This window comes from Mustela putorius, unplaced genomic scaffold, assembly GCF_011764305.1.
Source record: "Mustela putorius furo isolate JIRA1106 unplaced genomic scaffold, ASM1176430v1.1 tig00003899_pilon_pilon_pilon, whole genome shotgun sequence".
NCBI classification, from domain to species: Eukaryota; Metazoa; Chordata; class Mammalia; order Carnivora; family Mustelidae; genus Mustela; species Mustela putorius.
The window spans coordinates 297,958-320,211 of record NW_025422048.1 but is presented as its reverse complement, the minus strand read 5'-3'; the positions used below and the strand labels follow the sequence as shown (position 1 = coordinate 320,211).

Below are 22,254 nucleotides of genomic sequence, written 5' to 3'. Positions count from 1 at the left end.
TTTTAACCTTCTTAATCTTCAAGGCCTTATTTTAGCTGCACAGTGCTATTTTTTTCTTGCTTGCTCATTTTTTAAACAGCTTCATTAAGGCATAATCGATATACAAAGAACTACACATATTTAATGTATACAATTTGATGAGTTTGGACGTATGTAAATAGATGTGATACCATACCCACAATCAAGGTAATAGACATTGCCAGTACCTCCAAAGTTTCCTTGTTTCCTTTGTGGGTTTTTTCTTGTTTGGTTCATTTTATTTTGGGGAGGGGGATTAAGAAGAGAACGTGAGATCTGCCCTCGTAACAAATTTTGAAATGCACTATACCTTACTGGTCATTCTAGGCACTGTGTTGTACAACAGATCTTTAGAATTTATTCATGTAGCATAACTGAAGCTTTATGCCCATTGAATAGCAACCCCATCCCCTAGCAATCACTCTACTGTATTCCCTGCTTCTATTAGTGGAATCATGCAGTATTTCTCAGCTATGGTAATTTATAGTTTCCTAGAAAACTATCCATTTCATCTGTTTTCTGTTCTTTGGACTTGATCTATGTATTTAACATATAAAATTTTTTTTCAAAAAATGTGTTTCATTTTCTTTGTAGCACTAATATAAGTTAGTTGTTCATTTCTTATTTACAGTCTCATTCCCCCCCATTAGATTTTTGTCTCCATGACTGTAGGGATGTCCTGTGTCTTGTTGATTAGCACCTAGAGCAGGGCCCGCCACATGGTAGCCATTCAGTAAATATTTCTTGAGTGGATGACTGTGTGATCTGTTTCTTTAAGTATGTCCCCTTTTCCATTGCTAATGCTGTTTACTTGTGTTTTCTCTTTTTTCTTGATTCTGTTGCCAGAGGCTTACCCATTTTGTTGGTTTTTTTTTTTTTTTAAAGGACCAGCTTTAAGTTCTCTAGATCAATTCAGTTTTCTATCCTTTAAAAAATTCTGCTTTTTTCTTTATTAATTTCTTCCTTCTGTTTTCTATACGTTTTATTGTTGCTGCGCTGTTCTCGATGTTGTCTTCATTCTAGATTCTTGAGATGAGGGTCTCCTGGGTGACTCTCCATTAAGCCTCTGCCTTCAGCTCAGGTCATGATCCCGGGGTCCTGGGATCGAGCGCCTGTGTCAGGCTCCTTGCTCAGCACAGAGCCTGCTTCTCTTCCCTCTGCCTGCCATTCCCTCTGCTTGTGCGCACGCGCGCGCGCGCTCTCTCTCTGGTAAATGAATAAAATCTTTAGAAAGATGAATTCTTGAGATGAAAATTAAGTTTAATTTATGTCTCCCTTGTTCTTTGAATGCTATAAATTTTCCTCCTCGCTTTTGCTTCATTCCATAGGTTCCAGTGACTTTTTTTTTTTTTTACTTCTGATTTATGTTTTCAGTTTTTATTTTCTCTTCAATAGAATGGTTATTTAGAAGTGCATTTAAAAATTTCCAGGTTGATAGATCTGGGAGGGGGTGGATTATATTTATTTATTTCTTTTTGTTACATTAATTTTTTTAGAGAGAGCGAGAGTGTGGGGTGGGGAGGGGCAGAGGGAGTGGGAGAAGGAGAGAGAGAGCCTTAGGCAAGGCCCATGCCCAGCACCGAGTGCACTGCAGGCCTCGAGCTCACAATCTGAGATCATGACCTGAGTGGAAATCAGACTGAGCCACCCATGTGCCCCATAATTTTTAATACATTATGGTAACCATGTGGCCTAGGTGATACCGGCTTTACAGAAATTTTTGGATATTTCCTTTGCTACCTAGAAAAGGGGTCCACAGACTACATCCTGTAGGCTACAAGGGCCTGGTGCCTGTTTTGGAGCATCTGACCTTTGTTTACGTTACAGCTGCTCAGCTGAGTGGTTCTGACAGAGGCCCTGTGACCCACACAGCTGTTCTACACAGTAATGTTTTACACAGTAAAACAAAATGCTGTTTTTAAAAAAACAAAGTAAAACAAAAATGTTTTACACAGTAAAACGTTTATTGTCTGGACTTTTCTCAAAAAGTTCACTGACCTCTCTGATTTAAAACATGGTCAATTTTCATGACTTTTTTATATGCACCAAAAAATATGTATATTGTCTCTTGGGTACAAGTCCCTTATCTCCTTGTTAGCATAAGCTTGTTAAGTTGTGCTACAGTGCTCCTTGTGTCCTTCCTCACAGTGTGTGCTGTTGGTTATACATATCTGAGAGAGACGTATGGAAACCATCCGCTTCTGTGTTTTAGGCTATCTATTTTGAAGCTGCATTGGTGTTGCATAAAGAGTTGATAAAGGTTCATAACTATTATATTATATTATCCTGTTGTGTTTTCCTTCATAAAATATGAAATAGCTTTCTTTGCCCATGTACACGTTTATTTATGTATGCCTTAAAATATTTCTAGAGACTTCGATTGTTCCTGTCAGGTTTAGGTTGAACTACGTATATTAGGGAAAAAATTAAATAATAAATAACAGTTTAAACAAGAAAGCTTATTTCTTTCTTGGGTTGAAGTCTGGAGATGGGGGCTCCAGGGCTCTGTGATGTCATCAGGGACCCAGGCGCCTATCTCCTGCTTCACCATCTTGGTATATGGTTTTCATCCTAAGGTCCCCTCATGGTCCACGAGACTTCTGGAGTTCCAGCCAGCACATCTCCATTGAGGGCCAGAAGGAAGAGGAAAGGTAGGAGGGCAAAAAGCCACTCGGCCAATTTCTAATGAATGACGTCAGAAATCCCAGAAAACAGTTCCATTTCCATCTCACTGGCAGAACATAGTGAAGTAGCCACACCTAAGCAGGGAGGCCTGTTAGGTAGCTTTGGCTTGGCCAAAGATCGCCGTTGTGTTCCCAAGGAGGACAGTGGGACCGGACACGCGTGTCCGCCAGTGCCTGTTGCATGTGCTCTTTCCTTCACTGTCAACCTTCCTCAGTTATTTTGTTTCAGGTATGTCTCTTCTTAAATAGAATATAGCAAGATCTTGAGTTATTTGGTTTTAAACAAACAGAACATCTGTCTTAATAGGTGAGTGTAATACGTTCATTTTAGTATCATTACTGCAATTGTCTGTTTGCCTCCTGTTTGCTTTCTGTTTAATTCTTTTTACTTTTCCTGCCACTTGTTACATTGAATTTTCTGGGTTTTTTTTTTTGTTTTAGAACTTGTGTGTACTGTTTTGATTCTTTTAGTTATTAGTCTTGGTGTTTTTTAACATTGTTTTAAAATAATTTCAAATTTACAGAAAAGTTACAAGGGTAGTACAAAGGATTCCTCAGATGTCAACCTTTTATCATATTTCCATTATCATTTATTCCTTATGCCTATAAATAGTGTTTCTTTTTAAGATTTTATGTATCTACTTGACAGAAAGAGAGAGACAGCGAGAGAGGGAACACAAGCAGGGGGAGTGAGAGAGGGAGAAGCAGGCCTCCCCGCGGAACAGGGAGCCCCATGTGGGGTTATATATTCTGGAGTTGAGAGGATCCCCAGAAAAACCACCCATCCAACTCGTCAGTGCTACAGATGAAAAGAAAAAGGACACGAAGTTCCCTTCTGCGCTTGGGGAACTTGTCTGCGGTCCTGGTTGAGCTGATGTATGTTCATCAACAGCCCTTGCCCTGAGCCAGACTCTGCCAGAGGCTGGAGCGACACGGCAGAATTACCATCATTCTCTGGTATTCAAGAGCCCCCAGTTTAGTCAGGGGGAAAAAGAAGTAACAAAAGAACAGTGTGCCTCAAAATACCTCATGATAATAACAGACTAGAACTCATTGAATAAAATAAGAATCCAGATATACACATATATGTAAATAAATGAATGAATAAATAGACAAATGGACAAGGAAAGCCCTTCATGGGAGTAGACTGCCAACTGACAAATGTACTTTCTTTTCATCTATCATTAGGTATTTTGAGGCACACATTGTTTCAGAAGCAACCAGTGGAAGCCCCTCCCATGTTCTTTTGACGCATTTTCCTTATTCTTTGAGTATTGCTTGATTTTGTGGCACAAGAAGATGTTCCACTTTCATCTTGTTCTTTCCTGGATTTCTCCAAGAGGCCCAGTTCCATTTAGTTTTTAACAGCTTTATTGAGGTACAGTTGCATACAATAAACTATACACGTTTAAAGTAGACAGTTTGGCAAGTTTTGACATGTACATTCCTAGATAATGAAAATATCCCTCACCCCCCAAATTTGGGTTAGGAACTTGTTGTTAGGGTTATCCTAACCCTCTGTAATTCTTCCCTTAGTGCTCCCTGTCCCTCCTGCAACTGAAAGCCCCGATCTACAGTCGCTATAGAGTAGTCTGCATTTTTTTAGAGAAAAAATAGACACATATGTAGAGTCATAGACTGTAAGCTTTTTGTCTGTCTCATTTCATGCACCAGAATTATTTTGAGATTCATGTATGTTATAACAGGTATCAATAGTTTACACCTTTTATTCCAGAAAAGTATTAAATCATTTAAGTATTACCCCAATTTGTGTATTCATTTGCCTGTTGATAGACATTTGAGTTACTTGCAGTTTTGGTTTATTACAAACAAAGTGTTTGTATGGATATGTGCTCTCTTCCCTTGGGGCAATACCTAGGAGCAGACTGGTTGAATTATATGGTACGTGTATATTTAGCTTTTTAAGAAATTCCAGACTTTTCCAAAACAGCCTGCTGAGATTTTTAATTGGGATTACATTGAATGTGGATCATTTTGGGGAGAATTGACATCTTAATAATATTGACTGTTCCAATCCATGAACATTTGCATCTCTCCATTTATTTAGGTCTTTAATTTCTCATTAATGGTTTGTACATTTCTGCATACAAGTCTTGCATATCTTTTTTCAGATTCATCCCTACACATTTCACATTTTTATCCTATTGTAAATTCTTTCATTTTAATCTCAATTTCCTATTGTTCATTGCCACTGCATAAATACAAATAATTATTATATATTGAGTTTACATCCTACCTTTCTAAATTCACTTTTTTGAAGAGTCCGTTGGATTACCCACATAGGTTGTCATCTGTGAATAAAAGCAGTTTTACTTCTTTCTTTCCAGTCTGGATGCCTTCTGTTTATTTTTCTTACCTTAATGCACTCTCTCCAGTAAACTGCTGAATTCAACTGTTGGGAGCAGCCATGGTACCTTTCTTTCTGATCTTAGAGGAAATTATTCAGTCTTTTAAAGTATGATGTTACCTGAAGGTTTTTTCTTATTGATTTGTGGAAATTTCCTTCTATCCCTAGTTTGCTGAGCATTCTTTTTTCATCAGTAATAAATGTTGCATTTTATGAAATGCTTATTTGTATCTCCTGAGATGCTCCTATAGTGCTTTTCTGTTTTAGTCTGTTAATATTGATGAATTACATTGAATTTTTATTGCTAAACCAACTTTGCACTCCTGGAATAAACCCCATCAGTCAGGATGAATTATCCATTTTAGGTACTGCAAGACTTGATTTGCTAAAATTTTGTTCAGAATTTTTACATCTATCTACTTGAGGGATATTAGTATGTAGTTTTCTTGTAAAGTCTTTCTCTAGCTTTGGTATCAGAATTCCTGGCTTCAGAAAACAAGTTTGATGGTTTTGTCCCCTTTTCAATTTAACGGGAGAGTTTTTGTAGAACTAATAGCCTTTCTTCCTTAAGTATTTGGTAGAATTCACCAGTATAGCCTTCTGGGCCTGGAATCCTCACTGTGGGAAGTTTTTAACTACCAGTTTGATTTATTTAATAGATTCAGGGCTATTCAGGTTATATATTTCTTCTTCTTCTTCTTCTTCTTCTTTTTTAAGATTTTACTTATTTATTTGGCAGAGATCACAAGCAGGCAGAGAGGCAGGCAGAGAGAGAGGAGGAAGCAGGCTCCCCGCTGAGCAGAGAGCCCGATGTGGGGCTCGATCCCAGGACTCTGAGATCATGACCTGAGCCGAAGGCAGCGGCTTAACCCACTGAGCCACCCAGGCACCCCTATATATTTCTTCTTGAGTGAGCTTTGGTAATTTGTATCTTTCAAGGGACTTATTCATTTTATCTGAATAGTTGAATTTATTGGCATAAAGTTAGAATATCTTTTATTATTTATTATCTATAAAATCATTGTAATGTCATCTCTCTTGTTACTATATTGGTAATTTGTTTTTCTTTTGTGATAAGTCTGGTTAGAAATGGAACCATTTTATTGGCTATCTCAAAAAAATCACTTTGGTTTCATTGGTTTTCTCTGTTGATCTGTGCACTGTTCTGTTTGTCACCTCTGATATATGTTACTTCCTTCTCTTTGCTTACTTTGAGCTTCACTTGTTCTTTTTTCTGTTTTTTTCTTATATTTGTTTTACGGTATATGGATGCTGAGTTCATTCATTTGATATCTATTTTCTGTTTTTATAGAAATTTATGTAAATTTCCAAGTAATCCTTTAGTTGTATCTCACAAATCTTGCTGTGTTTTTCATTTTTATTCAGTTCAAAATAATTTGTAATTTTCCTTTTGACTTCCTCAGTGACCCATAGGGTTATGTATATATTATGTATGTATTTATTCCTCAGTTTTACTGAGATATAATTACATACAACATTGCATAAGTTTTAGGTGTTGAGCATAATGATTTGATACATGTATATATTGCAGAATACTTGGCACAAATTTAGTCAACATCCATCGTCTTGCATAGTTACAAATTGCTTTTGTGTGTATGTGTGTGATGAGAACTTTTAAGATTTACTCTCTTAGTAACTGTCAAATATCTAATACAGTATTGTTAACTGTAGTCATCATGTTGTACATAACATCGGCAAGACTTATTTATGTTTTAATTAGATGAATTTATCTATTAAAGGAAGTTATTTTAAAATTAGATATCAAAGGCAAACCCAACTCTAGGCTCTATGCAAGACTCAAAGAAAACACAAAATTTCAAAAAGCCTAAAAATAAAGGGATGGGCAAAAATACATCAGGAACATGGGAACAGTAAGAAGGTGGGTGTTGCAATCACAGCAAGACCAGGATGAAAGGCGAGGAAGCCCACTATTTCGTTTTTTCTTTATTTCTTCTTTTTTTGGGGAGGGTATTTGTACTGAGATACTTTCTCTGTATTTTATTTTTTTAAGTTTAAGTTTTCATTTTCACTCCAATTAGTTAACATTAGATTCTGGTGTACAGTAGAGTGATTCAGCAGTTCCATACTGCACCCAGTGCTCACCACAAGTGTCCTCCTCCATCCCCACCACCTGTATAACCCATCCCCCCACTTGCCCTCCTCCATCCTCATCCCTATCTCACCCGAATAATCTCATTTGTTTTGTTTTTTAAGTTCCACACAAGTGAAATCACATGGCATTTGTCTTTCTCTGACTGACTTATCTCACTTAGCATTACACCCTCTAGCTCCGTCCACGTCACGGCAGACGGCCGGATTTCATTCTTTTGATGGCCGAGTAGTGTTCCATCGTGTACATAGACCACGTCTTTATCATTCACCTGCCAGTGGATACTCAGGCTGTTTCCATACTCTGGTTATTGTTGATAATGTTGCTGTAAACATCGGGGTACATGATTCCCTTTGAATTAGTACGTTTGTATTCGTTAGGTAAATAACTTAGTAGTGCAAATGGGGGATTGTAGGATAACTTCTGTGTTTAAGTTTCTGAGGAGCCTCCATACTGTTTTCCACAGTGGCTGCACCAGTGTGCATTCCCCCCAGTGGTGCAAGAGGATTCCTTTTCCTCCATTGTCCTTACCAGCAGCTGTTGTTTCTTGTATTTTTTATTTTAGCAATTCTGGCAGATGTGAGCTGATTTTGTAGCTTGGATTTGCATCTCCCTGAGGATCAGTGATGTTGAGCATCTTTTCATGTGTCTGTTGGCTATCTGCATGTCTCCTTTGGAAAACTGTCTGTTCATGTCTCCTGCCCATTTTTGTTTGTTTGTTTTTTTCCTGCCCATTTTTGAATTGGATGAGTCATGTTTTGGGTGTTGAATTTTTTAAGTTCTTTCTATATTTTGGATACTAACCTTTTATCAGGTATGTTGTTTGTAAACATCGCCCATCAGTGGGTTACCATTTCTAGTGCTCTTCATTTCTTTGTTTCCATCTGTTATCATTTTCTTACTTGAAGAATGTCCTTTAATGTTTCTGGTAGTGTAAGTCTTCTGGTGAAATAGTCATTTGACTTTCATATGTCTGAAAGAAGTCTTAAATTCCATCTTTTTTTTTTTAAGATTTTATTTATTTATTTGACAGACAGAGATCACAAGTAGGCAGAGAGGCAGGCAGAGAGAGAGAGGGAAGCAGGCTCCCCGCTGAGCAGAGAGCCCGAAGAGGGGCTCGATCCCAGGACCCTGAGATCATGACCCGAGCCGAAGGCAGCGGCTTAACCCACTAAGCCACCCAGGCACCCCTTAAATTCCATCTTTAAAAAATATTTTTAATAGGTAAAGTACTCTAAAGTGGCCATTTTTGTCTTTTAGAATTATAAAGGTATTTCTCTACCATCCAATGAAAAACTAGCTATCATCTTTACCTTTGCTTCTGTTTACTTAATATGACTTTTTTTTCTGAATTCTCAAGATATTCTCTTTTTCACTAGTTTTAAGCTCTTTGATTATAGTGTGCCATTGGTGTAATTGTTTTCAGTTTCATTCTGTCCTTGGGTTTCCCTGAGCTTAGACATGTGGATTTACATTTGTCATCAAATTTACAAAAATCTCAGCTATTATTTCTACAAGTATTTTTTTCTGTTCCACTCTTTCATTTTCTTTGGATATTTTAATTATACGCATATTTGGCCACTTAACATTGTCTCATGGTTCACTGATGCTCTGTTCATTGGTTTTTTTGGTCTTTTTTTTTTTTAATTTTATTTATTTTATGTGACAGAGAGAGAAATCACAAGTAGGCAGAGAGGCAGGCAGAGAGAGAGGGGGAAGCAGGCTCCCTGCTGAGCAGAGAGCCCGATGCTGGGCTTGATCCCAGGACACTGAGATCATGACCTGAGCCGAAGGCAGAGGCTTTAACCCACTGAGCCACCCAGGCGCCCCTGGTCTTTTTTTTCTATCTGTGATTTATTTTATATAGTTTCTATTGCTGTATCTTCAAATTCACTAATCTTTCCTTCTGTAATGTTTAATTTCCTGTTAATCCTATGCATGTTCAGTCTTTCCTCTAGCTTTCTGAACACAAAGAATATTTATAATGATGAATGGTTATTTTAAGAAGCTTGTCTGCTAATTCTTTCATATTTGATACTTCTAGCTCTATTTTGGTCAGCTTATTTTTTCTTATGTATTGGTCACATTTTTCCAGCTTCTTTCTTTTTTTTTTTTTTAAGATTTTATTTATTTATTTGACAGAGAGAAATCACAAGTAGATGGAGAGGCAGGCAGAGAGAGAGAGAGAGGGAACAGGCTCTCTGCTGAGCAGAGAGCCCGATGCGGGACTCGATCCCAAGACCCTGAGATCATGACCTGAGCCGAAGGCAGCGGCTTAACCCACTGAGCCACCCAGGCGCCCCTTCCAGCTTCTTTCTATGCCTAGTAATTCTATATGAATGCCAAACACTGTTCATTTTACTAAATGTCTCCTTGAGGTTTCATATTGAGCCAGAAAGCACTTTATCAGCTTTCTTTTATTGTTAGAGAGAAAACTCATGTATCTGAGCTTATTATTTTTTTCAAAGGAAAAGTTAATAGGCTTCTGCAACTCTAAGGAATATTTTGTCACCAAAAGTTAAGGAGCATTTGAGTTGAATAGATTGGAGTGTGTGGAGAAAGAAAAAATGACACTTAACTGAGCCACCCAGCTGCCCCAGTATTTGTGAATTTCTCACCTATTTCCCTTCAGGGGAGAGAATGGGAACTGCAGGCCACTGGTGAACCCTGAGTTAGAACGAGTGAGCGTTTATATGAGTAATCCCATATACATCATGAATCTGATGGACTCACGGAAAAGTCTGCAGTTACTCTTCCCCAGGCTTTGTGATGAATGTGTTCACCCCCCATGGAAACTAATCAACCAAAGACAGCATTAATTAGCTATTCCCCTTATCTGGGGGAATGAGCATAAGGACCCTGAACTCCCAAGGCCTCTGATACGTTTTTGAAAGTGGACTTACATTTTCTAGGAGAGTGGGGAATATTGACTCTGCAAATGGGCTTCTAATTTACTCCCCAGGTGAGTTCATTTTGACTTCAGTCAAGTTTTAAGTTGAGCTACTAAATGAATGACAGGGATGTCTAATCTTCAAGTATATTGTATCCCAAAATTTCTATTAAGTTTATAGAAAACTTCTGATTATGACAACTTGGCATTAAAAACTAACCCATTCTTGGTATATATCCAAAGAAAATGAAATATGGATCTCAAAAATGATATCTGTACTCTAATGTTCTTTGCAGAGTTATTCACGATAGTCAAGATACAGAAACAACCTAAAGGTCTGTCAATGGATGAATTGAAATAAATAAAAATAGCAAACTCATTGAAGCAGAGAGTAGAACGGTGGTTGCCATGGCAGGAGTGGTGGAAGGGAAAATGAGGAAGTGTTGGTCAAAGGGTACAAAGTTTCAGGATGAATGAATTCTGGAGATCTACTGCTCAGCATGGTGACTACAGTTAACAGAACAGTGTTATATACTTGAAATGTTCCAACAAGGTAGATCTCAAGTATTCTTACGACACACAAAGAAAGGCAACTATGTGAGGTAACGGATATGTTAATTGGCTTGAGCGTGGTGCTCCTTTTACGTAAAATATCGATATCAAAACATCAATTTGTATGCCTTAAATATATATCATTCCTTTTCATCAATTAAACCAAAATAAAGCTAGAAACAGACAAACATGAAACTGACCTGAGTTGACTGTCTCGCAGGTATGAGAGGATTGAAATCCCCATCCATATTGTACCTCACGTAACCATCGGGAAAGTGTGCCTGGAGTCAGCAGTCGAGCTGCCCAAGATCCTATGCCAAGAGGAGCAGGATGCATACAGGAGGATCCACAGGTAGAGTCCTCCCTCCCTCCTCTCTCATCCTGACTCCTCAGGGGCTGGTCCCTCTTTTCTTCTTCCGGAGGCCCCTTTCCTCTCACCTCTCTGAGACAGTGTGTTCGTATTTTGTGTGACATTCATTTCTCTCCTGCTGCACTTTGGATCCTTCAAGGGCAATGATACTTTTGGTTGTTAGGAAAAAAACAGACAATTGCACCTCAGTAGCCCTACTGCCAAGCACTGGGTCTTGCCCAAGAAGTACAGTATGAAGTGAGACAGTGATTTCAAGTGATCTCTTTGAATTATCTTGAAGTTCTGAATAAAATTATATCCTCCAAATCATGAAACATTTCACTCTAATGGAATTTAAATTATGTATATTCCTCCAATCCAATTCACAAAGGTCATTTGTTTTCCCTTCGCTGCGGCTCTGCTGCTAACCTAAACTGTTTTATCCCTTTAGCCTGACACATCTGGACTCAGTAACCAAGATCCATAATGGCTCAGGTAAAATTTCTTTTTCTAGCTTGTGGGCAGTGGTTTCTGAAATACTCAGAACTAGTTTAAGTGCTTGAAGTAATAGGTTCAAGTTCTCCTTGAATTTCCCTTTCCGAGAGCTTTGCTATTCATTAATCCCACTCCCAGCTTTTCTCTCGAACCCTGCAAACCCTTTACTGTGTATGCTACCTAGAGTAAGGCTGGAAGAAACAGCAGAATGAACTTTTTCTCAGGGGCTATGCAGGTACATGTTTAATACCCAGTTCTCAGGGAGGAGGAAGGGCCCTGCCTGATTTTTTGTGTTTGCCATTTTCCAATGTATAATACTCCTACCATGGCTGATTTCAAACAACTAGTATGGCGTCAACCAGCTCACAGACTTCTGAAATTTCAGTAGTAGATCGGCTTTCCTAAGCCGATCTAAGTTGGTTCCAGTACACCACTACCAGCCTATTACGGTGGGAATTAAAAGAGATGGATAGACAGACAGATGAGAGGGAGGGTATGAAGGAAGAATCTTTTCATGTCAGTAAACACAGAAAGAATTCCTATATAAGGCCAAGGAGCAGAAAACTCAATACAGTATACGTATGAAATCACTTTATTCCAGCATACACACCTACTATGCCATACATTCTCTTTGAATAACCCTGATTCCCAGGCCATTTTGTGTAGGCTTTCCCAGTGTCTGGCAAAGTCACCAGTGAGGAAGAAATAGAGGCTTTCATTATAGGCCATTACTTTGAGACAAAATTAAAAGATGGTATGTCTCTCCCATCATTTCTCTCTGGAAGTAAAATATGACAAAAAAGTAGAAGCTGGTTAGGGTTAGTGTATTACATGTAGTCATGGTCTAAAGCCACAGTAACTTGAACAGGATGATAATAACTACAAAATGAACAAATAAATCAGTAGAACCGAATAGAACCCACAAATGGGCCCATTTGTGTATAAGAATTTATATTTAAGAAAGATAGTACTTCAAAGCAATAAATGCTACATACTTTATTGTTTATTGTTCCATTTATATGACATTCAAGAATAGGCGAAAGTAATCTGTGGTGACAGCAGGACGGTCAGCAGCTGCTGGGCCAGAGGTGACTGCAAAGGGACCGGGAAAGGGGCCTCTGCGCTACTGGGAAGGATCTGTTTCTTCACTAGAGATCGTCACCACAAACTCAATGAACTGTACACTTCAAACGGGGTCATTTTATTGTCTATAAATTATACCTTTATAGCTCATTTTATTTTTTTAAAGATTTTATTTATTTATTTGAGAAAGAGAAAGACAGAGCGCATGAACGGAGTGTAGGGCTAGAGGCAGAGGGAGAGCCAGACTCCTCACTGAACAGGGAGCCCAAAGTGGGGCTTAATCCCAGGAATCTGAGATCATGACCTCAGCTGAAGACAGAGACTTAACTGCCTGAGCCACAGAAACGCCCCACCCCTTATAGCTCATTTCAAAAGTTAAAAAAAATAAGGAGGAAAATATAAGAGGGCATTTTTCAAACTCTGGGAAGACCTGACCTAAGTATAAACTGAACTCAGAAAAAGCTGACTAAGTAAGAATGAAAAGACTTAAAGGGCACCTGGGTAACTCAGTTGTGAAGTGTCTGCCTTCGGCTCAGGTCATGATCCCGGGATCCTGGGATCGAGCCCCGCATCGGGCTCCCTGCTCAGTAGGAAGCCTGCTTGTCCCTCTCCCGCTCCCCCTGCTAGTGTTCCCTCTCTCGCTGTGTGTGTCTCTCTCTCAAATAAATAAAATCTTTTAAAAAAATAAAGAATGAAAGACTTTTATAGAAAAATGAAATTCTTCATAAATGTTTTTAGAAGAAGTATGGATTTAGATGGCAATTTTTCACCTTCTGGCGAAGATTAAATTGAGAGGGAAAATTAGGTGAGGATGTGCAGTGAAGTGAATGCTCTCATATACTGTTCCTGGAGGTAAAATTTGGTCCAATCTGGAACATACTGGCTTATCAGTTTTAAGATATACATATACTTGAATCTAGCAGTTCCACCTCTAGAAATGTGTCCTTTAGAAATTCGTAGGACAAGTATGCAAAAATAAGTCTAAAGGGATATGAGCCACAGTCTTTATGTTAGCAAAGAAAATGGATGCTGCTGAAGTGTCCATCACTCATTAAACTGGTACCTCCATGGGCGCCTGGGTGACGCAGTGGGTTAAGCATCTGACGGTTTCAGCTCAGGTCTCGATCTCAGGGCTGTGAATGGATCCCTCATCGTGCTCCATGTTCAGTGTGGAGTCTGCGTGGGGCTCTGTCTCCTTCTCCCTCCCCGTCCCCCCCTGCCCTGCTCACATGCACTCTTTCTCTTTCTCTCTGTCTCTCTAAAAGAAAGAAATCTTTAAATTGGTACATCCATTCTGATGAATATCATGCAGCCCTTAGGAAGGAAAGCCAGATCTTTACTGAGGCAGAAAAGTTATGTGGTAAAAAGTAACATCCAAAATCATACGGTTTTTATTCAAAAGTATACATACAAATGCACACACATACACACAAATGTCATATATATAGATTCTGGAAGATATACCCCACAGTATTACAGTGGTCATTTTCAATAAGTCACTTTTTTAAGAGTTTATTTATTTATTTGAGGGAGAGCATGAGCAGGGTGGAGGGGCAGAGGGAGAGGGAGAAGCAGATGCTTTCAGGCACATTAAGTTATTTATTTCCTAAATACATGAAGCATTTGAGCAATTTTTCTAGTGGACTTGTGGAAAGCTAAGTTGCAGAAAGCAGGGTTCTTGCTTATGATCATTTGTCATTTACACTGTGTGAAGGCCTAAGGGCTGGGGGAAAAAACCTATAGTTCTTAGCCCTTTTGCACAAGGGAGTAAAGACCTGGTTATCTTTATGCTTCTCTCTGACTTTTGGTTCTAGAGGTATTCGGGATGGCCTCAAAACGGGTGTCTTATTCGCTCAGCTCTTCTGTCTTTCCCCTGGCCAGAGATACGAAATCATCTGCTAGACCTTCTCTGTGTGCTCACAGGTGGGGGCGGGGGGCACGGGTGGGGGAGTGTCCTCTCAACCGTGTTTTTCCTGTTGAAGTGTTTACCAAGAATCTGTGCAGCCAAATGTCAGCGGTCAGCGGGCCTCTCCTGCAGTGGCTGGAGGACAGGCTGGAGCAGAACCAGCAGCACCTGCAGGAGTTGCAGCAAGAGAAGGAGGAGCTGATGCAAGAGCTTTCTTCTCTAGAGTAGTTGGAGGACGATGGGGTAAACAGACTTGGTTTCTTCAATTTGCGTAGTGAGTGTGGTCCGAAAGTTCATGTGTGGTCACACAGCTCTCTTTATCTCCACTGGGAGAATTTCAATAGTGCAGCAAACACAAGCTGTCTTCCGGAAAGTTTTATTAGGACTCAGTGAACCCTTTAACCCATGACTGGCCTACGAAGTGCACATGAAGCTGCTTTAGGTAGAATAGTAAGGTTTTTTTTTTTTTTTTTTTTAAAGGCCATGGGGGTGTATTGGCAAGGATATCTTGCCAAACGTCCTGGGAGCATATTTTAAATAGTTACTTTTCCTTTGTTTAACTTTGAAGTCTTTATTTTCCATTTTAGACACTCCGTAGTGTAAGCTAAAGAGTGTTCCGTGCTTCAGTTTTTTAGTTACGAGGCTTCTGTTGGACGAGTAAATGAGTGCACTAGTGTTCATGGGAGGGGCTCACGAGCACCCCGCCTGTCCTCGGAAGCCCTCACTGAGGGGCATATGTCTTATGTCTTCCATCTTGATCTCTAAAATATTAGGTGTCTAAGATACCTGTCAAAGGTTGAATTTCCATGAGTAAGTACCCTTTCTAACTGAGTAGCTGAGTTCCAGCACATTTGACTCTGAAGCAAATTCCTATTTGACAGATCCTGTTTACCTGGGGACTTCGATTATAATATAATTCTGTTTCTCCATATACATTAAGGACCTAGGATGTAACAAAATTCATATTTTAACAAGTTCTGTTGCATTATTCTTTCCATGTATAACCACAGAAGGTAAGTGCGTCTTTAGAAAAGAGTCAAGCCTATTGCATACTGGAAATTAAAGTGGGCATTGGAGGAGGCAGGAAGAAAGAAAACAATCCCAAAAATAGTGACAAAGGTTGGGTTTTGTTTTTGTTTTTTCTTCCTTTTCTTTCCCTAGATTATTGCTTTTTCACATTTCAATGTGTAGTCCAGCTGTGTGAGAAGTACTTGCAGGTCAAACTTTATCCCTGGGGGTGGAACCTAGAAATCTTTCTGAACTCCCTAGCTGATTCTAAGGCACACTGAAGTTTAAAAACCACTACTGAGTGCCTTCTTAGCGCAGTAGGCAGCGGGTCAGTCTCATAAAAACCACTACTGTAGGGCATATGGAGTGTAAATGCTGTATTGTCCTTAATTTCCCACAGCCACGGTTCTTCTCTGCTCTTTTCTTTCCCTATAGGAAAAATGAAAATATCCAGGTATAAAATTAATTAAGCTAAATTGATTTTGAAGATGTTGGAGGACTCACATCACCTGACTTCAAGACTTACTACAAAGCAACAGTAATCAAGACAGTGTGGTTTATGCTCAACTGATTTGAACAGAGGTGTAAAAGCATTTCAGTGGGGTAATGATAGACAGTATTTTCAACAAATTATGCTGGAGTAATTGATACCCATAGTCAAAAAAAAATGAACTTCCTAAACTGCATACCTTAGACAGAAATTAACTCAAAATATATCATGGACTTATATGTAAGATGTAAAACTATAAAACTTTTAGGGAAAAAATCATAGAAAAATCATCAGGATCTTGGGCTAGGCAACAAGCCCTTGGCCCTCACTATAAAAGCACAGTCCTAAAAGGAAAACAATATACTAGACATCGTCAAAATGAAAAACTTTTGCTCTGTAAAAAAATTAAGAGGAGGAAATCATGAAGAGAAATTATTTGCAAACCATATGTCTGATTAATCTAGACGAAACAAAGTCAACAATAAAAAAGCCATCCAATTGAAAATGAGCAAAAGACATGAATAGATATTTCACTAAAGAGGATATATGGATGGGAAGTAAGCACATGAAAAGATGTTGAACTTCAGTAGTCATCAGGGAATGCGAATTAAAACCACAATGAATTATGATTACATACGTAACAGAATGGTAAAGAAAAAAAGATAGTGAAAATACTAGATGCTGTTGAGCATACAAACTGGAATGATAAATGGTACAGCCACTCTATAAGACTTTGGGAATTTCTAATAAAGTTAAACATTCAAGTATCATACAACCCAGCATTTGCACTCCTGGACATTTATCCCAGAAAAATGAGAAGCTATGATGGAACAAAAATTTGTACACAAATGTGCTTAGCAGCTTATTTGTAAGAGCTAAAAACTGGAACTAACCCAAATATCCTGCAATTGAATGAGTAATTAAACCAAACATCTATACCATGAAATACTACTTGGCAATGAAGAGAAACAACTTGGATACACCTTAAGGGTATTATGATGAATGAAAGGGCCAGTCTCGAAAGGTCACATACTATCTGATTGCATTCTTGAGATGACAAAATTATAGAAATGAAGACTGGATTAATGATTGCTGGGGATAGGGACTGGAGGGGGAATGAGATATGTATGACTATAAAGGGATAATACAGGATGTTCCTTTGTGCTGATGGAACAGTTCTGTCTTGATTATGGTGTTGAATACATTATCTGTGCTAAAACTACATAGACCTACACACACCCCCAAATTAATGCATGTGAAATCTCGTGAAACTGAGTAAGGTCTGTGGTCAAGTTAGCAGTATTGTGCCATTGTCAATGTCGGTTTTGAAGTTGCACAATAGTAATGTAAGATCTTGCCACTGGGGGGGAACTGGGTGAAGGATACATGGGACTCAACTGTACTATTTTTGCAACTTCCTGTAAATCTATAATTACTACAAAATAAAAAGTTAGGCATATTAAATAAGGAACTAGGAGGAATGGTACTTAATTTATGAAGTAAGAGTGATGAAAACCCAAGGGGAATAAAATGATTTGAAGGTTTTTATAGGCCAATGTTGAGCACATGTCCCTTTCCTTTTCTGGGGCTTCATTTTTCTCATTTATCAGGCTAGAGTGGATCACCACCAAGGTTCCTTTTAGCTCAGTGTTCAGTCCTTAAAAGTGTTCAGCATCACAAGGAACAGTGATGAAAAGAAGACATATCATTACTTTCCTGCCTGCACCAATCGGGCTTACTTTTATGCAACCCTGTATCCCCTTCCGGTCAGTAGATTCTCTTTTTTTAATCACAGCCAAGACTCTGATGGGAACAATATATACCCTTGCCTTCTCTCTCCATTTTATCATTTACTATTCATTCAAGTCATTGTGTTCTGACCTCTGTCCATGTCACTCCGTTCAAACCACTCCTGCCAATGTCACCAATGACCTCCAGGACATAGTGAATGTCAATAGATGATTTTCATGCCCTCGTATACCTCTCAGTCTGGACACAATTGGCCACTCTTCTTTGAAATCTGCCTCTCTTGGCTTCTGCTATTTCCTGGTTTTTCTCTTCTTTAGCTGTTCCTTCTCAAATTCATTCAGAGGCTTCTCCATTGTTGCTTACCTATGAATGGAGCTGACAGGCAAATCTGCCTCCATCCAGACCTCTCTGTGAACTCTACATCTAAATTTCCACCTGCCTTCTGCACATTTCCACTGGCTCTCTTAATACGTCTGAATCTGAACTCCTGGTTTTCAATTTAAACCATATTAGGGAATATTTCCTACCAGTGTTTCTTACCTCAGTGAATTGAACAAACGTTTGCACAAATATGAAATCAAATAGACATCTTCAACATCTCTCTCCATCACCTTCTGAACTGTTTGCACTGATAGAGTTATGGCACTTAGAAATTATTTTTCTAACCTGAGAGTACTGGGTACCTGATCTCACCCATTTCAAGAGGCAGTGGCTCCCTTTGGAAAACAGCATGGAGGTTCCTCAAAAAGTTGAAAACAGAGCTACCCCATGACCCAGCAATCGCACTACTGGGTATTTACCCTAAAGATACACATGTCGTGATCCAAAGGGGCATGTGCACCCCAGCGTTTATAGCAGCCATGTCCACAATAGCCAAACTAGGGAAAGAGCCTAGATGTCCATCAACAGATATATATAATGCAGCCATCAAAACCCCCTGAAATCTTGCCATCTGCAATGACGTGGATGGAACTAGAGGGTATTATACTGAGTGAAATAAGTCAGGCAGAGAGAGACAATTATCATATGATCTCTCTGATATGAGCAATTTGAGAGGTAGGGCAGGGATTTTGGGGGTAGAGAAGGAAAAAAAAATGAAACAAGATGGGATCGGGAGGGAGACAAACCATAAGAGACTCTTAATCTCAGGAAACAAACTGAGGGTTATTGGGGGGTGATGGGGAGGGACAGGGTGGTTGGGTTATGGACATTGGGGAGGGCCTGTGCTATAGTGAGTTCTGTGAAGTGTGTAAGACTGATGATTCACAGACCTGTACCTCTGGGGCAAATAATACATTATACGTTAATGGGAAAAAAAAAAAAAGGTGGTGGTTCCATGCCTGAAGAGGCAAACTGAAAGGATTTCAGGCTACTGCAACATCCCCCCCACAACCACCAAACTGACCATTTAACTCCTAGAGCAGCGGTATCATACAGAGAGAAGCTTGCCTTGTCCCCATCTTCAGCTCTGGAGCCCTGGTTTGGAGTTTTTGCTGGGAGAGAAGGAGTCCATGAAACAGACACTCCTGATCTCTTTCCAGAGGAACTGACTTCATTTGCAACAGAATGAGGAACAGTTCAAGCCTAAGGGCACTTGTACAAAAGGTAGAGATCGTGGTGAAAGCCAATGTGCTGAAGTGAATAGCCATCTTGAAGAGCAAAGCAGGAGGAACACACACCTATTTCAAAACTCATACGAGACAGTTTGGTACTGTCACAAGGATAGACATACAGATCTCTGGAATAGAACCGAGTGTCCAGAATTAGACACACACATCTGTGGTCAGATGTCTGTAAGGAAACCATGACTATTGAATGGGGGGAAAATAATCTTAACAGCTGGTGTGCGGACAATTACATATCCACATGCAACAGAATGAAGGTGAATATCTACCCCACACCATATTCAAATATCAACCCCAAATGTATCAAAACCCCACATATAAGAGCTAAAACTATAAAAACCTTAGAAGAAAACAGCAGCAAATTTTCATGACCTAGGTTTTGGCAATGGAGTCTTAGTAATGACACTAAAAGCAGAAGCAACAAGGAAAAAATAGATAAATTGGACTTCAAAAAGTAAAAAGAATGCAGAGAGTATGAGAAAATATTTGCAAATCATATAAATAAGAGTCTAGCATCCAGAATATGTAAGGTACTTTGACAACTCACAAAAGAATTTTTAATGGGCAAAGGATATAAATAAGTATTTCTCCATAGATGAACAAATGATCAACATGAAAAGATGCTTGACATCATTAATAATCAGGGATATGCAATCAAAACCACCATGAGATACCACTTCACAAGTGATAGGATGAAGAACTACGATAATGACAAGTGTTGAAGAAATTGGAGCTGTGAATGTAAAATGGACAACAGTGGTTCCTCCAAAAGGTAACACATTATACACGAATGTTTATGTCAGAACTAGTCAAAACAACCAAACGGTGGGAGCAACCCAAATACCTATAAACTGTAATGGATAACCCTCACCCTAACCCTAACCTGTACAACGGATACTGTTGTCATAAGAAAGAATGAATTACTGGCACTTGCTATAACACAGATGAACCTTGAAAACATTATGCTATATAAAAGGAGGCAGATACAAAGGGACACATGTTTTCTAATTCTATGTTTCTGGAATGTCCACAACAGACAATCCACAGAGACCGAAGATTTGTGCTTGCCAGAGGCTGGAGGGAGCACGGATACAGGGATGAGAGCCAAAAGGTATAGAATTTCTTTTTGAGGTGATGAAAACATTCGAATGGTAACTCTGGTGATGGTTGCACAGCTCTGTAACTATAATAAAAACAATATATGGTCTGTAAATTGTGTCTCAATAAAGTTGCTTATAAAACATGAAAAAAGAGAGGACTCTTCCATGCAAATCCAGCCACCCCCGCAGGCTGGCCTTTTTCTCTCTACCTTGAACTCCCTAAGCTCCCAGCTGAGGAGGTAAGAGGTAGTATCCCTTTTTGTTAGAACAAAAACAAAACGAAAAAATTCTTCTTAGAGTTTGGACAAAACTTGCAGTGAAGAAAAAAGGTTTAAAGTAACCTGTGAATGAGGTAAACATTTGGAATGGATGTTAAAATGTGTTACATGTTTGAGCTACACACATTTATAAAATGTTAGAAACTTTCTCTGCTGTCCAAAATTTTTACTGTTATAAATAATGTCTTGGTTGTGGCAAGTTGAAAGTTTCCATCTCAATGGCCGTGGCTGCTGGCCAGGTGGAGTGATTGATAATCACCAACAAAATCCAGATGCTAGCGAGCTTTTCTTGAAACAATGGGGTGAATGCACAATGCTTACTCCTTCTGTCAGTCAGAGAAAAAGAGCTAGCTGTCTTTCCCAAAGTAAAGAATTTCATGTTCCCGATTAAACAACAACAACCAAAAGCTGTAACCCATGCCAAAAATTGGCCCATTTGTTCTGTGGTAAAAGAAGCTGCATCAGACTTTTGATCCCCTCTTGGGCTGTTGGTGGAGCCAAAAGAAACAGGAGCTGTTAAGAAAACTAACCAGCATGGAGTGTACAGCCTGAAGCAGTCCTCTCTTCATGAGCTCATGAGGCCTTTGGTGCACTGATGTTCCTGAAGATGCCTAGGCTTCGTTCAAAGATATGTCAGCTCACTTAAGGCCAAAATGGGTTTCTCACCCCCTCCAACCTCCAAATTGAATATTTCTATTTAAATGGGAGGTACCTTTCCAGGGAATTGACACATTTACAAACCAAACCGCCTGCCTTAAGTGTGTCAGCTGTACCAGGACTGGGTTAGGGCCTCAATTATCCAGTGATGGTTCTCAGTTGTGCAGCCTGCCCCCTACCCTGTGAAAAAAATGCTTAAAACTGTACATGAGTGAATTCTACTAAACATTTAATTAAGAATTTATACCAATCCTTCTCAAATTTTTCCAAAATATTAAAGAGGAGGGAACACATCCATATTCATTTAATAAGGCCAACATTACCCTCATACCAAAGACACAGGGTAAAATGAAATTATAGGCTGATATTCCTGATGAATATATGTGCAAAATTCTCAACAAAACACCAGCAGACCAAATTTAACAGCACCATAAAAGGATCATGCATCATGATCAAATGGAATCTATTCCAGGGATGCAAGGGTGGTTTAACATTGACAAACCAATCAATGTGATACACTACATTAACAAAATGAAGGTTAGAAATGTACCTCAACATAATAAAAGCCATAGCCAATAAGCCCATAGCTAATATCATCCTCAATGGTGAAAAGCTGAAAGCTTTTTCTCAAGCTTCAGAAAATAAAACAAGAGTGCCCCCCTCACTACTTTTATTCAACCTAATACCCAGGGTATTCCTGTACCCTAGTCCTGGGTACAGCAATTAGGCAAAATTAAAAATAGAACTACTGAATGATCCAGCAATCCCAATTTGGGGTATATACCCATAGAAAATGAAATCATAATCTCAAAGAGATATATGCATTCCCATGTTTATTGCAGCATTATTAATAATAGCCAAGATATGGAAA

At 39.1% G+C, this 22,254-nt stretch overlaps 1 protein-coding gene across 2 annotated transcripts in view; it reads left to right on the top strand.

Annotated features, from left to right (window-relative positions):
• Window positions 1-17,445, top strand: part of BRCC3 (BRCA1/BRCA2-containing complex subunit 3) — a 56,149-nt gene extending 38,704 nt beyond the window's left edge. The window contains exons 8-12 of one of the 2 annotated variants that reach the window (XM_004779290.3): window positions 2,595-2,669; window positions 10,864-10,995; window positions 11,444-11,487; window positions 14,553-14,719; window positions 15,920-17,445. In XM_004779290.3, coding sequence (XP_004779347.1) covers window positions 2,595-2,669; window positions 10,864-10,995; window positions 11,444-11,487; window positions 14,553-14,704 — 403 coding nt within the window. In that variant the 3' untranslated portion in view covers window positions 14,705-14,719; window positions 15,920-17,445. The remainder of the gene's footprint in view (window positions 1-2,594; window positions 2,670-10,863; window positions 10,996-11,443; window positions 11,488-14,552; window positions 14,720-15,919) is intronic. The other variant, XM_004779291.3, reaches the window with a different exon arrangement.
• The last annotated feature ends 4,809 nt before the right edge of the window (window positions 17,446-22,254 follow it).